This window comes from Aquarana catesbeiana, linkage group LG07, assembly GCF_042186555.1.
Source record: "Aquarana catesbeiana isolate 2022-GZ linkage group LG07, ASM4218655v1, whole genome shotgun sequence".
Lineage (NCBI taxonomy): Eukaryota > Metazoa > Chordata > Amphibia > Anura > Ranidae > Aquarana > Aquarana catesbeiana.
The window spans coordinates 194,433,270-194,450,401 of record NC_133330.1 but is presented as its reverse complement, the minus strand read 5'-3'; the positions used below and the strand labels follow the sequence as shown (position 1 = coordinate 194,450,401).

General features: G+C 43.1%; 1 protein-coding gene across 1 annotated transcript in view; it reads right to left on the bottom strand.

Annotated features, from left to right (window-relative positions):
• Positions 1-17,132, bottom strand: part of KIF14 (kinesin family member 14) — a 162,775-nt gene that overhangs the window by 46,969 nt on the left and 98,674 nt on the right. The window contains exons 14-20 of the mRNA XM_073592947.1: positions 8,199-8,383; positions 7,941-8,043; positions 7,671-7,831; positions 7,445-7,592; positions 5,326-5,478; positions 3,710-3,836; positions 3,054-3,147 (exon numbers count right to left, since the gene is read on the bottom strand). Coding sequence (XP_073449048.1) covers positions 3,054-3,147; positions 3,710-3,836; positions 5,326-5,478; positions 7,445-7,592; positions 7,671-7,831; positions 7,941-8,043; positions 8,199-8,383 — 971 coding nt within the window. The remainder of the gene's footprint in view (positions 1-3,053; positions 3,148-3,709; positions 3,837-5,325; positions 5,479-7,444; positions 7,593-7,670; positions 7,832-7,940; positions 8,044-8,198; positions 8,384-17,132) is intronic.

The following is a 17,132-nucleotide window of genomic DNA, read 5'->3' as shown; positions in this document are numbered from 1 at the left end:
CGTCCAGATAGGGGATGACCAAAATCCCCCTTAGCTTCAGAGGCTCCAGGGCTTCCGCCATTATCTTTGTAAAGATCCTGGGGGGATGATGAAAGTCCGAACGGCAGAGCTCTGAATTGCAGATGCCAAACTGAAGTCCCCAAGTTGAGGGCCAGACGGAGAAAGCGTTAGGAAGCCTGAGCTATCAGGATGTGTAAATAGGCATCCCTTAGATCTAGGGATGCCATGAAATATTCTGGAGTCAGTAATTTCATTACTGAATAGATCGTATCCATCCGCAAAGGTTTGTAACGGATTGAACTGTTCCGGATTCTTAAGTTCAGAATCAACCGATACTTTCCCGAAGGTTTTTTCACCAAAAAGATGTGGGAATAGAAGCCGCAGAATTCCTGATGATTTGGGACCCCGATAACCACTTCCTGTTGAATCAGATCCTGCAGCAGGTTCATCATTGCGGAAGCTTTTTCTTGGTCCTTTGGAAGAGCTGCAATATAAAATCTGTTCGGGGGGTCTCTGAAAACTCCAGACTGTATCCCTGGGAGATGACATTTTTCACGTTAAGGCTTGTAGATGGTTTGTGCCACTTCTGGTCTTGATCCCCATTTTTGAGGAGCTGTCGAACAGCAGAAAAATTCTTCTTGATCGGTTGTTTCTTTTTGGAAGGGAAAGCCTTTTTCTTGTCAGCTGTCCTGTCCAAGACCATTTCAAGGTCCAGACCAAAAAGAAGATCGCCTGAAAAAGGTAGGCCACATAATTTTATCTTGGAAGCTGTGCCACCAGACCAAGTTTTTAACCAAACAGCACGTCTGGAGTTCCCCAGCACTGACAACCTTGCAGACATCTTTACTGATTCGGCTGATGCATCAGCCATGTATTTCAGTGCCTTCGGTATCAATGGAAAGGACTCCAGAATTTCTGAGATGTACGTGCCTCTTAGTGGCGCTTCAGCTTCTCTACCCAGCATTCTAGGCTCCTTGCGACAACGGTGGAAGCCATAGTGGGTTTGAGGCTGGCCCCTGTGAAATCGCATGCTTTTTTCAAAAGGGAGTCCACTCTTTTATCCATCGCATTTTTCAGCACCCCCATGTCCTTGAATGCTAGGTCTGTGCAACGAGAAACCTGTGAGAATCTGGCATCTACACGAGGTTTCTTATTCCATACCTCTGACTCCTTATCTTAAAAAGGGAAACCTTTTCCTAAGGGTCTTGGAAAAGAAGGGGCCTATCTCAGGATCCTTCCATTCGTTCGTCACTGCGTCCGAGAGGATTCAATGGACTAGAAACACTATGTGTAGTGTCATCTAATCCTTGGTACATTTTATCATGAACCGACAATTGCACCTTTTCCTCCTGGATCTCGAGGGTAGTGTAGATCGCTCTCAAAAGGTCATCCACTTCCTCCAGTTATAGTTTGTACCGAGAGGCTCGACTATCATCCTCCTCTTCTTCCTCGTCTAAGTCCCTGAGGGAGGGAAGAGTACTTGTTCCCTCATCCCCTGAGTTAATGACCTCTGCTGTTCTAGAAGTGGATGCCCTAGGGCTGGACAGTGGATGCTGGGGCTCAACCTGACCTGCCGGGCTCTGTACCAGCATATTTTTGACCAATGAGTTCGTAAGCTCTCATACTGAAGAGAACATGTCCTTGTATTGCTGGGATGTTTCCTCTTCAACCAGCTCCTTAATACAGGACCTGCACATTGCTTTCTGCCACAAATCTCTGAGGGGGTTCTTGCAGGAAGGGCATTTCCTCTGACTTAGTGGGTTTGAATGCTTGGTTTTTCCTAACACTTTTTCCTGCAAAGCGAAAAATGAAACTCACCTAAGGGTCCCTGAACACTTTTCCTGTCCTTAGTGAAAAAATAGACCACCACCAGACAGAAGGGAAAGGTGCCCCGAGCAGTGCAAGCCCCAGATAGCAGCAACCACCAAGTCCAAACTGCAGGGTTCGAGCGAAGTTACCTCTGACCGTGCAGCCACAGGCTCCCTGCAGGGAGGATCACACAAATAACCAAAACATAAACCCATATGAAGAAGAACTAAGGTACCACTGTACCCCTGTTACCTGGGCCTGACCGGTGCCTGGGGCGCCTGCTTCCGCCGCAGCTGTCAGTCCCCTGTCCATCCTTAGCAGAGAGCGCAGCGGGGACTGAGAAAAACCCCATCTAGTTTTAAATGTCCCGGTCCCACCGTCATCAATGAGGGCCGGAAGTGCCAGTTGGTAGACCCGCCCCCGGCCGCTGCGTTCAAGGCGACGGGAACCACTAGCCACCACGCCCCCCACAGGAAGCCACATCACCAGATGTGACGTCACCCACCAGCCAGGACCCGGAACCGCAGCAACGTCATACCGCCCGGCCACCTGAGCCATACCTGCGAACCCCAGGCACTCCGACGCTGACACCTCCTGCAGGCCACTGATTCCCCTGAGCTGGAAAGGCTGGGGACTCCGGAACACCCCCGCCCGTACTGGGGGGTGCTGGTATGGTTACTGCACTCCAGCGCTTCCACCATGGCGGAGGAAACACAATAACTGAAGCCATGGTAAAAGAGGAGGGATTCAAAGGCTGCATGTGTTTCCTGGAAAATGGGTGGGGCTGCGCTCTCTCCAAGGATGTCCTGAAAGGAGATTTGAGGAAAAAAAAAAAAAAAAAAAACAACTTTTGCCTTTGGTTATACTTTAACACAATTCAAACCAGGAACGTGCACATTGTGTTTTGTTTTTTTGTTTTTTTTGGGGGGGGGGGGGCGGATATTGTTACATTTTCTGTCTAAATTCTGTATAGAAAATAAAATACTTTTTACAATATAATATTGCCAAAAGTGAGTCTTGTACCGAAAAAAAAAAAAAGATATATGCATAACCTTATCTTAATTAATGACAGTTACCACAGAATGAATAGGCCCATCACAGAGATGGTAAAATTGCTCTGGTCCATAAGGCGTACACTGGTGCGAGAGCTGATCTGGGCAATTAGGTCAGCAAATTAGGTGTTATAGTAAAGAAACTGTTAAAACCCCTTCACATTTAAAGGCTAAGCTTGCATTACCACTTACCTACTGAATACAGTATGCTTTCGGAGTTTGGCACTAATTGTGTTGGCCTCCTGAATCATGACAGACAGTTTCAATGAACTCCAAGTGGGTGGAACTGAATAAAAGAACCAGGTTACAATTAGTTATGTACTGGTGGTACCCTATTCACCAATATAAAGAAAGGCTGAAATATATGTGGTTTGTCTCTATATCTATACATTTACACAAACGTACGTACATACATACATATCTGGGACGTGGGTACATTTGCAAACGTAGACAAATAATGTAATGGAAATTTCCACAAATTTAATTTATATCTGTATTTGACCATTTTCATTTCATCATGGATCACCTTTAAAATAAAAAATTTCCCAAACAGTATTGAATGTGTAGGTTAGTTTAAATGCCTTTCTACACAAAGCATTTCAGGTATCTTGCATATATGAGTGGCTGTTCAATGTAAAAACCAGCATCTTTACTCTGCACAGACTGCCAGGTGCAGCATACAGCCTCCCATACACATTAATAGCTGTATGCTGCTGTACTGTGGTGCTGTCTGTGAAAGGCTGTATGCTGCACCTTGGCTGCCCAGGTTGAGGAAAGACATTAGCACGGTCAATCAACCATTTGCAAGGACCCTTAAAATGCTCTTCAAAGCACATGCTTACAGTTACCTGACACGCTCCTCTCTCTGTTATTCTTCACTTTTTGCAACATCTGGACTTCGCCAGCAATTTTTTGCTTTTCATCCTCCAGTGCTTGCAAAATCTTGGCATGGCGAACTGTGTGATCTTCTAATGCCTGCCCAAGTACATAACAGAAGAATTTAAAAAAAAAAAAAAAAAAAAAAAGGGGGTCTTAAAATTGAAATGTTGCAATTATTATAATATACAAATAATAGATCAAATCATTTATTTTAGAAATGTACTTGAAGAATATGCAAATCTTAGAAATGAAATCAGATGCAATTAACCCTTTCACTGCCACCAATATAAACCATACAATCAACAGCAGGGGGGGTGGTTTACCCACACACGTGTGTAAATCTGACAGACAAGCAAACTGTCAGCTGGGAGCATTCATGGTGTTGTACAGCCAGCAAGCCTCACTATCCCAGACCAGCATGCTGCATGTCGCCAGACAGAGGGGAGGGAAATCAGCATATGTCCATTCGCTGATCTCTCCTTTCTACTAAGAACCCAGAAATGGCATGTAAAACATCACTTCAGAGTCCTGCTGTCACTTTCCCCGAACTCCGTGGCTGAGGAAGAAGCTAATGGGGAGCCATCTGCACTCCATTAACTTCAATACAGGGCACATGAGACATTAGGGATCTTAAAAGAGCTGTGACTTTTCATTAAAAGCAAACCTGTCACAAGAAAGAAAAAAAAAAAAAAGTGTAAAAATTAAAAAAAAAAAAAAAAAAAAAAAAGTTACACCCAGCATTTAACCCCTTTGATAAAAAAAAAAAAAAAAAAAATATATATGTTTGAGCACCCACCCCTACATACGAATGTAAACACATTGAGTAATATATTGCATTTGTGTGCCCTAAAATTAACTTAATATTTATTTCTAAAATTTTGCACATTAACCCAATTGCGTCAATTTTGTGAGGCATAAACTGGAACTACCACTATTCTATTTCTCCAGGGTGCCTGCTTTCAGAAAATTAGTTTTGGGGGGTTTAACTAGTCATTAGGTCTAAAAAGAATTTTTAAACCCCCCCAAAAGCAAAAAAAAACAAAAGCACAAGCAAAAATGGCCATTAGGGTTTAAGGAATAGAATATGGGAAATTGTGCATGTGTTGCAGGAGAGGTATGCAGTGATTATTGGAAGTTGTATGCATGCCTTTCAAGATGAGTAAAGGAAGGTACTGCTGCATAGCCATCACTGCAAAACTGTCCAACTCTGCCGATGGAAGCTACTACTAAGTCTTGGCTACGGAGGAGGGGTGGTTTGTATCCCACTTTTTCGGTACTAAATAAAATTTCAGATGGGGAAGGCGGGTATTGTAAGGCAAAGACATGGTGAAGGATCACTGTGGGCACTCCCTAATGAGGTTTGATTTCAGTTTCCACCAGCCACAGCTAAAGAGGGTTCTACACTACACTTGACAGCTGGGAGAGAGCATGCATAACTTGCCAAAATATGCTATGAGCCTGCCCAGACAATTAGATATTTACATGGAAAGAGGTTTTCTACAATTGTTTGCCCTACCCAAGCCTCTTCCTTATCTGCACAGAAAGCAAAATATTTAATTTACGTGTAGTATAACCAACTTTTTACCTGCTTGGTGGTCAGAGTTTCCATTTCTAATCGTCTTTTGTTGAGCTGAATCTCCTGTTGAAGATGCAGCTTGACCTCTTCCAGTTCCTGTATTTTGCTGGCTGCTTTCAGAGTGGTTATCTCCTGCTGCTGTTTCCTCCGAGTTTCCTCCTCCTGAACATCATAAATGGTATATTTTATTATCTAAAAATGCAGTTTTTCCAATAATTAGATGAGTTTTTCAGAGAAGCCTAATTTCTAAGAACTAGATTTTTAGCTAAAGGATATGACAGCAAGGCTTAACAGAGATCGTCAAGAACTCCTAAGTGAAAAGCCCCCTCAAGTGGACCACAAAGAGGATTTTGGTTTGGCCTTCCTTACTACATATTCTAGCCAACACTGGGCAATCGAAAGAATTATTAAGAACGATCGTGTTTTGGGCCCTTTGTTGTCTGACCGACCTCGTGTTATCTTTAGGGGCGCTTCTAACTTAAGGTCTATAGACTCTATAGCACCCAATGTTCTTGATCCACCAGTTTGACCAACCTTTTTTGGAGACCTTAACGGGTACTATCGCTGTGGAAAATGCCAAGTGTGCAAAATCAATGCCCACTGTGGTAAAAAAAAATGACCAAATTCACTTCAGTTGGCACAGGAGTCACATATCCTATAAAATCTTTTATTGCATGAACAAAATGTGTCGTTTACCCTTTGAGGTGTCCCTGTGGCCTTGAATATGTTGGGCGCACCATTCAAATGTTACATATCAGGTTGGGCGAGCATATAACCAAAATCCGTAAAGGTTTTGACAAGCATAATGTTTCAAAACACAATAGGGACCTCATGGGTACCACTTTCATTGCACTTGAGAAATATATACCTCACTGGCAAGGTAGCAATGGAAGACGGACCATATCCAGAACTGAAACAAATTGGATATATAAAACTGGGGTCTCACGTGCCTAATGGCTTGAATGTGGAGTGGGGCATCAACTGTTTTATTAATAATAGTTGACGTCCCCTCCACTGTTCATATTCAATTCTTTATTGACTGGTTCATCTTTAACAATCCAAGGTTTTTCTCCATTTGTCCCTTTTTTTCATTTCGCACAACCTATGGCAGCGCTTCCCCGTTTTGTCAGTGAGTTATTTAATGCACAGGCGTGTGGGCGTACCCCTGATGACGTCACATCTGACGAAGCGATCGTCGGGACGCTACGCACACATGTTCTGCGCATGCACGACTTGATTCAAATGGGCTTGTATGTCTTTTTTCCTTGCAACAAATACTGCTGTGCTTTTACACTTGCATTGGAGTTTATGTATTGCAACTCCCCCTTTTTTAATAAAACGTTTTGGGAGGACATTCTACACTATTGGAGCTTTTCTTTTTTTTAAACATATTAGCATCTCCTGCTGCTTAAACCATTGGGTTTCCATCGGATGTCTATGGATCTTTCCGGAGGGGAACGCCAGAGTTTACAATCAGTGAATCTTTGATTCTACTAAAGCGCTGTTTGACGCCCCCCTGAGTAAGGGAGGTTGCAGGCTTTCTGGCAAGCATTTTATCTTAATGAGGTGAAGGGAATCACGCTGTCAAGCACCCGATCTACGTTGCACTTGAAGTCACTGTATTGGATTCCAGCAATATATGAACTTTTGTTATCAATCTTTCATTTATATTGCTTTTTTGCACGCCTGTGCGCTTTGTATGCGATTCTGGTTTTACTATTCATAGTCGCATAGAACTGCACCAAAAAATGTTTGCACCTTTTCCTTGGTTATATACAGTAAAAAGTTTATTATATTGCACTGCACAGTTGCAATTTATTGAACATGTGTCATTTAGCACATTTATATAATTGTTTTGCAGTTGTATTTTTCATATACGTTGTTTATGCACAGGGTCATTTTGTGCTTAAACCTAGCGCTGCACTCAATTATTTGCATTACTATTCTGTGCCCAATATCTGGGTTATAGTGTTCAGCTGCAGGTCATTAATTGGTCATTTCTATTACTGTATATCACTTAATCACCAAGCGCAGATATTAATTTTTTCCAATAATTGTAATATATCTTTCTAAAGTAATCACATTTAAAAATAAAAGGTATAAATTATGACTATTCACTGGAACTCACCAGCTCGGCTTCTAGTGCTTTGATCTTTTCTTCGAATTCTGACTTCTGGCAGCTGAGCTCCTGCTGCGCCATCTCTTTTGCAATTTGGATTCCTCGCATCATCTCCTCCTTTGCTCTTAACCGTGCTTCTTCAATCTCCTCTTCCAATCTACAAAAGCAAAATAAATTTGCATTCAGGGTTGTATTAAACATTTCTAAAAAAAACTATTGGAAATGGTTTACACACTTGGCTCTCTGGGCTTTGAGAAGTTCATTCTTGGCAAATTCAAAGTCCTTGGGACCGTCTGAGCATACAGTAGAAACTCTGGATGGACCTTTTAATTGCTGGACCTCCACTGGATGGTTAAATCTGAAGTAATGATCTCCTCCCAGAATCACACGATCACCCTGAATGTTACATTTGAAATTATGTATACATTGGATAAAACACTCTAGATATAGGTTATAACTACACACATTTTCAGTGCTTCATCAAGACAAAAAAGATTGAACTTACATGATGCAGAATAGTGGAAGCCGAGATCTCGTTACCATTAACATATGTCTTTGCCTCTCCTGCTGGGATTATTCTAACTATGTTGTCAATATTTGTGATGACACTGTCAAAAAATAAATACATAAAATTGGACTATAGTTAACCAAGAGAGCCAATTAATTGCCTACAGGAGATGATCTGTTTTTAAGAGATTTTTACATTTTTGCTGTCACCTTCTCCCATGCAGATAACCACTATTCATTGTTAGTATCTCCTTACCAATGGTCTTCAGCGATAAGTGCGCCAGACAGCTGGATGTCATGAGATGAGCCTTTACAGTATTTCCCCACGGTGGTCTTTCCTTCTTTTATCATGTACAGTAACATCTCTGAAAGCTGAGGATCTTCATTCAGATTCACCAGGTTTGGCAAACGATTGTCCATCTTAAAAGTGATCCCAGCTTTCTGTTTGGAGTACAGCACATCTACAGTGAACACTACAGTAATTTTCATTAAAACAAATCAGCACATATTGTCAGTTTATCCAAAGCTAAACAAAATGTACAAACATCCTAACCGTTAATCAACTGGTATCACCAAAAGTTCCTAAACTGTAGGAAAGTTATTTTTAAAAAACACTAGTATGTGGTTTAATGAGATTTCTACTTCAGTGCTTTAATCAGAGCTGGTTTGCTCTTTGACCACCACTGAGCTGAACTGATTTTTTTAAGTCTCCTTTTTTAAACTGTCACATGAGTACACAAGGACTTCTATGAATGTATGAGCATTGAAATAAACAACCCTTCTTCTCATGGAAATTTGTTAGTTTTTTTTTTGGAACCCAAAAACAGCCAGAAAAGTGTTCACATAATCCAACAAAATAAGGCCTCATGCACACTGGACATTTTTACAGCTGCTGTTTCTGGCTTTAGATGTTTTTTTCTATGGTCAATAAACTCTCCAACATGTTATCCTATGTGTCCATGCACACATAGTCTGTTATCAACTGTTTTTGGCTGGGGTGTTTTTTGGCTGTACAAAAAACCCCAAACTAGTGGGTTCTGAGAGGAGTTTTTCGGCTGTAAAAACGCTCTAACGCCGATAAACGTGGCTCACCAGCGTTTAACGTTTTTGATCTCATTAAAGAGAAAAAAAAACAAAAAACACACACACGCTTAAAAACGCTATTGCAGGGGGGGGCGTGACTTCCGCTGACACGGGCGGATGTGATTAGCGGGAGTTCCGAGATCAGCCTCCTGAGCCTCTGTCAGGATCCTGTGTAGTCCCTGCTACCGAGACCCATAACCCGGAAAACAGACACTCCTGGCGGCGAGATGAGCAACAAGCAGACGGCGGCGGATCGCCTTATGGAGTTTGCACGATCGACAGGCAAGACAGCAGGCGTAGCCCTCCACAGACACGGAGCGGCGGAACATCAGCTCTGGAGATCCAGAAGCCCAGCACACCCCAGCCGCAGCCTGAGAAGACAGAAAAGCGGGAGAAGCCTCCTAAGCTGACACTGGAGCAGATGAATTCACAATTAATGGAGGCCATCCACTCAAGCAATGCAGCCCTGACAGGTAAAATGGATGAAATTAAAAATGACATAGGACTGATCAGATATGAGATGCAGAGTATGAGAGATAGGATGGCAGAAGTGGAAAATAGAATATCTATATTGGAAGATGCAGTTAACCCTATGCCCAAAAAAATATTATCAGCAGAAAAGCAGACTGTTACATGGCAACAAAAAACAGACGATTTTGAGAATCGCATGCGCAGCAATAATTTAAGAATAGTCGGTTTACCGGGGAAGTGGAGGTGTTTAACCATGGAGACTTTATAGAAAAATGGTTGAAAAATGTATTTCCAGATATGGAGGTCTCAACAGCATTTTCAGTGGAAAGAGCACACAGGGTGCCGGCAGCAGTACCAAAGCCAGGGCTCCCTCCTAGACCTTTGCTGGCGCGATTATTGAACTGCAGAGACAGAGATGCGATTTTGCGGAAAGCAAGACAAAAGTGAGAGATTCATTATGAGAATAGTAAAGTGTCAATATTCCCGGACTTCTCCCTAGAGCTACAAAAGCAAAGGGCTACTTTTTATGAGGTAAAACGGAGAAAGAGGCAGGAATCTAATATTCTGTGGCGTACCCAGCACGGGTGAGAGTGGAGGAAGGGGGAAAGACTATGCATTTCAGTACAGCGGAACAAGCCAAAGACTGGATGCGGACTGTTAAACTATTACCTCATTAAAAGAAGGGAAAATAGGGGGCTGAGGGAAAACCCCAAAGTATAGACGCTATGGGGGGGGTCTATGATTTTGCTTTGATCATGAGGGAAGGGGGGGGGGGGCGTTTTTTTTTTTTTTTTGGGAGCATGGGGCGAATGAAGTTTAAAGGATAGAGAACACATGAGTGAAGTGAGAAAGATGGGGATGGGGAGGTATGTACACTAAAGACTAAAAGCATGAACACAAGTATACATAACACTGAAGAATGGAGTGTTGGGGGGAGATGTGGGGGGAGGGGGGGGGGTAGATTATGAATAGGGGGAGATAAGGGGTAGAGGGAGAAGTAACACAAGAGGGGGATTAAAATGTAATATGGCTGGCACGCGAGGATATACAGCTAACACAGGAGATATAGGGAAGCACATAGCAGTGGGTAGGAGGGGAGAGGTGCACATGAAATATTCACATGGATAGGAAGGGATATGGGAGTGCAAACAAATGGGGGGCTTGGCGACTTTTTTTTTTAATTTTTGGGTTTTTTTTTTTTAGTTTGTTCTTCTTCCCCCTGTCCTTAAACTCCTTCTTAAGAATAAGGGGGGGGGGGGGGGGGGTGGCGGGGGTCGAGGAGTAGATGGGCTGAAATCAATACGAATTACCTATATAAGGGCAAAATGCACGATGTCGTTAATGATACTCCCAATGGTGCAATCCGCCACTTATAGGCCTAGGGGAGTGTCTGACCACTCTGAGTTGACCTTTGAGTTAAAAATAGGGAATAGAGGAAGACGTCCGGGCTATAGGATTCAATCTCGATGGTTAACCCAGATTGGTCTAAACAATAGAATACCGGAGCAGCTGGAAATGTTTTTGGAAGCGCATGGAGATAGGAAAATGGAGGGCATGTTGTGGGATAGCTTTAAGGCATTTATAAGAGGTATAACAAGATCTACAATATCATATATAAAACGAACCAATAAACAGGAAGAAGAGGAATTGGAGCAGGAGTGCGCACGAGCAGAAACTGAGTTCATAACCAAACCTTCAAATATAAACCAGATAAGATGGGCAGGGTTAGAGCGCCAGTATAAGAACCAATTAATAATTAATGCTAAACGTAAGAAATTTCAGCAAAAACAAAATTTTGAGCAAGGACACCAAGCTAATAGGATACTGAACTTCTTGATAAAACAACAGACTCCATCACTGGCGATTTCAGAAGTGAGAAATGAGAAAGGGGAGATGGTAAACACATTAGAGGAGATACTCACGAGCTTCCAAAAAATAGGATTTTTAAAACAGCTTACCTGTAAAATCCTTTTCTTGGAGTACATCATGTGACACAGAGCCTCAAGTAATTACTTGGTGGGTTATGGGCCTACCTTCAGGTGTTGACACCGGTATAACCAATACAGGAAGTTGACTCCCCTATATAACCCCTCCTCCTTCCAGGAGTCCTCAGTTTTTGTAGCCAAGCAATATAAGTAATATACTCTCACCCCATAAAACAGAGGGGCGGGAGCTCTGTGTCCTATGATGTACTCCAAGAAAAAGATTTTACAGGTAAGCGGTTTTAAAAATCCTATTTTCTTTATCGTACATCATAGGACACAGAGCCTCAAGTAATTACTTGGTGGGATGTCCCATAGCAATGCTACTTGAGGGGAGGGAGACACAACCCGTAGGGCACCCCCAGACCTTGAGGAATTATACTGCTGCCTGCAGCACACTGCACCCAAAGGCGATATCCTCATTCCATCTTACATCTACTTGATAAAACTTTGTAAATGTATGTACTGAAGACCAAGTTGCGGCCTTGCAGATCTGAGACACGGAGGCCTGGTGACGCACTGCCCAAGAAGCACCAACCGCTCTGGTAGAGTGCGCCTTAACTTGAAAAGGATGAATCTTTCCCCTTAAATCATAAGTTTGAATTATAACTTGCTAAATCCACTTAGCCACAGTGGATTTTGACGCTGCCTGTCCTTTCTTAGGATCCTCTGGCAGAATAAATAAGACATCAGTCTTACGAATCTGAGCAGTTTTCTTTAAATAGATCTTCACTGCTCTCACCACAAGACAATGTAGTGACTTTTCTTCCTTGGAAGATAGTTTTGGAAAAAACAATGGCAGGACAATATCTTCATTCAGATGAAAGCCTGAAACCACTTTTGGCAAAAAGCCTGGACGAGGGCGTAACACCACTCTGTCCTCATGAATAATCAAGGACAGATCAAGGACAATAATCAAATCTGGCTCTTTACAGGAAAGAGCAGCCAATTCTGAAACCCTCCTTGCTAAGGATATAGCAACCAAAAATATCAGCTTCCTAGTCAGAAGGACTAAGGGAATATGCTGTAATGGTTCGAATGGCGGTTTTTGTAACACTGACAAAACTAAATTCAAGTCCCCAGGGCTTAAGGGTGATTTAACTGGCGGATTAATCCGCATCACTCCTTGCATGAAGCCCCGGACTAAAGAATGCGTAGCAAGTGGTCTTTGAAATAAAATTGATAAGGCTGAGACTTGGTCCTTAATAGTACTCAGGGCCAACTTCATCTTTACACCTACTTGTAGAAAGGCAAGAATTCTGCCTTTAATATATCTCCGAGGGTGCCAACCCTTGGATTCACACCAGGAAACATAAGTTTTCCAGACTCTATAATATATAGCTCTAGAAGCTGGCTTCCTAGCATTAAAGTAGAAATAACTGCCCTGGAAAGCCCACGTCTTTTCAGAATGTGGGTCTCAATAGCCAGGCCGTTAAATTTAGCATTCATAAAGTAGGATGGAATACCGGCCCCTGTGAGAGCAGGTCTGGCCTTAGTGGAAGGGACCACAGATCCTCCACATACCATGACCTTCTGGGCCATGCTGGTTCTGCCAGAATTACCGTTTTTCTTTCCAGCTTGATCCTGCAAAGAAGTCAAGGCAGTAACTGAATTGGGGTAAATGCATAGATCAGTAAAAGCTGATCCCACAGTATCACCAACGCATCTGTTCTGCATGCGAATGGTTCCTTTGTTGTGGACACATCTACTGAGGAAGGCCTGTGATCGGCCAATACGCATCTAGAAGGGAGGAGCTGATAGTCACGTCCAGCCAAGCACTGTGTATGTGGACACGGTCGTGCTACTCTGGAGGTTTTTATGCGATTTTAAAGTTTTTATTTTGTAAGTGCAACTTGTCTATTTGGGGGCTTTGAATAAATTTGTATACGGAGAACACTATGGTCTCTATACTTATTATTTACATGTCCTGAACTCATGGATTCTTGAGCCAAGCTGGGAGATGATCCGCTTCTTTGGATATTAATGAGCTGAGTTACCATTAAGAAAAGAGCCATCTGGATTACCCACCATTGATTGGGAAGAGGAAGTGAGAGCAAAGAGCTCGTGGGGGGATCCGCATATGAGTTTTGACTCATCTGGGAGGTGAGCGCGCATTTTTACTGGTGGTGGTGTGCACTCCTTTTGAGGACAAACAAACAATCACTGTGGGGGAATTGTGTGGATACACTGATCACAAGAAGAGTTTTTCATGTTTTATTTCTTTATTTTTTCATTTTATGGACTATTCATTTATATGTAGGATTTATTTATTTTAGAGATTTGCACTTCATATTTATAATTTTACACATAGCGCTACATTTATTATTTACTATCCATTTTGAAATTAGTGTGGTGTACCACTTGGAATGTTTAGCAGCTGTGCACGTTTATTATTAGGTTATCTTATTTAAGCATCACAATATTTTTTACTTGTGGCGCTAATTGTTTCATCTTATAGTGGACACAAAGTTGACTAACTTTATGTTGCACTGGATGCTAGAAGATCTACATCCGGAGTCGCCCATCCTTGACAAACAGCCCAAAACACGTCAGGGTGAATAGACCATTCCCCTGGGAATAATCTGCTGGTGGCACATGTAGTGCGTGTGCCAATTCTCTATTCTCGGAATGAAGACTGCCGATGGGCACGGAATATTTCTTTCTGCCCAAATTAGAATATGGTTCACTTCTCTCTGCACTGAGAGATTGTTGGTGCCCCTTTTGGCGATAGATATAGGCCATAGCCGTGGCATTGACGGATTGGATCCTGTCGGGACAATCCCTTAACCTGGAAGTCCAGGCTTTTTAGAGCCAGACGCACTGCCCGAATCTCTAGGATGTTGATGTGCAAGGCCCTTTCGGTTCTTGAACACTGTCCTTGGACAGTTGTCTTCTCTGTCATTACCACTTTCCAGATAAGTGGTCTGAAGGATTTACCCTTTAGGACATTCTTTAGTAACCACCAAATGAGGCTTTGGGACACCCTTGGGGACAGCCGCATTGGCAAGTCCAAAGCTTGGATCGTTTTGTTCCAAGCAAATAGAATACTGTTTTGCAACAGTCTCGAATGGAACTGGGCAAAGGGAACTGTTTCGAATGAAGCCACCATCCTTTCTAACAACCTCATGCAAAGGTGAATGGAGGGACCTCCTTTTCACCTGACCATCCGCACCAACTCTTTCATGGAGTTGTGTTTTTTTTTTTTTTCTGGGCAAGAAGACCCTTTTTCTGGGCTGTATCTATGATCAGACCCAAATACTGCAGCCCTTTTTTTAGCAATTTTAATGGAGACTTTACTAGGTTGAGAACGCAACCCAGACCTTTCCAGGTAACTGGTTGTAATGCGTACACCTTACTCTAACCAGCGATTGGTCTATTAGCAAATAGATTGTCTAGGTATGCCAAGACTGTTTAAGCCCTGTGCCCTTGACCTGGCTACAGGTGGGGCCAGCACTTTTGTGAACACTCGAGGTGCTGTAGCTAGCCCGAAGAGCAAGGCTATAAACTGAAATGCTGCTGTTCTACTTCGAACTGCAGAAACCTTTGGTGAGCGGGAAATATATGGACATGCAGATATGCATCCCTGATGCCGATAGGCGCCAGAAGTTTTCCTCCTTGCAGGATAGAAACTACTGACTTGATCGACTCCATAGAAAGGAGCGGATCTTCAGGAACTGATTTAGATTCTTTTAGATCTAGAATGGATCTGTTGAATTTCTGCATGGCTCTGTACATGTACAGGAAACGCATGAAGAAGGCAGTGAAGGTTCCAAGGAACCTAAGAAAAAACAGAACTATCAGCTGACTCTACTAGAGGTAGCTTGAAAGAGGCACAAATCATCTCTGTAAGAGGTTTGTACCAGCAATTTCTCAGATTGCGAAGCTGAAAAAAAGTTCAACTCTAGTTGTCTCCTCTGCAGAGGAGTACTCGGTTTGCCTTTCTTCCCGAATACCTGAGGGTAATCCTTCCTCCTCTACCCACTGTTCCCTTGATAAGGGATCTCAGGTGGGGGAGGGGGATCTAACACTCTTCCCATTCTTGGATAGCGGATGCGATTAAAGTCGCTAATTTTCCTTCTAGGCCCTGCAGGGCGGAGGAAAAACGCATTTTCAATCATGTATACAGGGGCTGAATATTTTCTCCTCTTAGGCTCAGTTTCCACTATTGCAACCCCAAAGTTGCGTGATTTTACCGTGATCTTTTGCCGCTGAGAATATGTCGGGGTGCGATTTTGATGCGACAAGAAACAATGCCTGTGTATAGAGGTCTATGAACCTCAAGTCGCATCAAAGTGGTACCAAAGTAGTGCAGAGACTACCTTGAAGTCGCACAGATCTGAACAGTACTCCTTGGAAATCATGCCCTAGAGTCTGACGGTGGAGGCCGTCACCGCTGCCTAGAGGCAGCTGCCCCTGTGCAGGGGAAGGAATCCGTTTAAGTGACTTGTTCAAGGACACAAGGAGCCAACGTGAGGACGAGGTCCCACGTCTCTCATGGCTACGCTGGCCGTGAGATTAGTTAACCTGTGAGGAGTGGCTCCTTCACTAGTGAACGCCGACATGTGGATCTGAACCCATGTCTGTCAGGAAGTCTCCCATGGCTGCACTGGCCGTCAGAGTACTTAACCTGTGAGCTGTTGTGGCTTCACTTTTTAAATAAAAGGACAATTTATACCTTCTGCTGGACAAAAGAGCTTTACTGCTAGAAATCATTTGGATGTATTTCACCAAACCTTCCCCAATGAAAAGGAAACTAGTCAGACACCCTTTTTTTGCAAGATGCTTCGGCTGACCAACCCTTTTAACCACAGGGTCCTAAGCATGTGTTTTAGCACAAGCGCAAGGCGAGATGCCTGGTGGATAGGGTCTTTTATGGCATCTATGGCAAAACATAGCGCTATTGGTAGGAGGATTTTAACCTTATTTGTTGGATGCTTAAGCAATTATGCATCTTTATTGATGCTGGAAATCGCAGCGTCTATTGCTGGTACTTACCAACCTTTGTAAATTTTTCCTCCCTGATAGAGAACTAAGAAACTCTTTGGAGGGAAAAATGCTTATCCAGATGATCCCATTCAGCATAAATAAGCGCTGTAAAAGGTTTTTTCTTTTTTTTTTTTTTGTAAAACCAAAGAAGGGACCTGGACTTTCAGCTTACTCTGTTAGGAGTAGTATAAAAAGTGGAATGAACCATCTCTGTAAGAGTTTGTACCATCAATCTGTCAGGCTGTGAGGTTACATAAGGTTCATCAACTGTTGTTTCCTCCACAGAGGACAAATTTGGCTTGTTTTTCCCCATGATCACCTGAGGATAACACCTCATCCTGTGCCCACTGTTCCCTTGGAAAAAGGGGGTTTGAGGTGGGGGATCTAGCATGCTTCCTATCCTCTTGGATGGAGAATGCGATTAAAGCCGCTAATCTTCCTTCTAAGCCCAACAGGGCAGAGGAGAATGCATCTTCAGTCACATACACAGGGGCTGAAGTGCGAGAAGCAGTTGCACCACCAATTGCTTCCGATGACTCACCCTGGCTTGCCATGTCAGGTCTCCCTGGAGAGGATGACAGTGTGGAGGCATGACTGGAGTTCCCAGCGCCTGGGGGTGGAATCCTTGGTACCTTTGTGGTACACTGGAAATCAAATGTGCCAAGCAC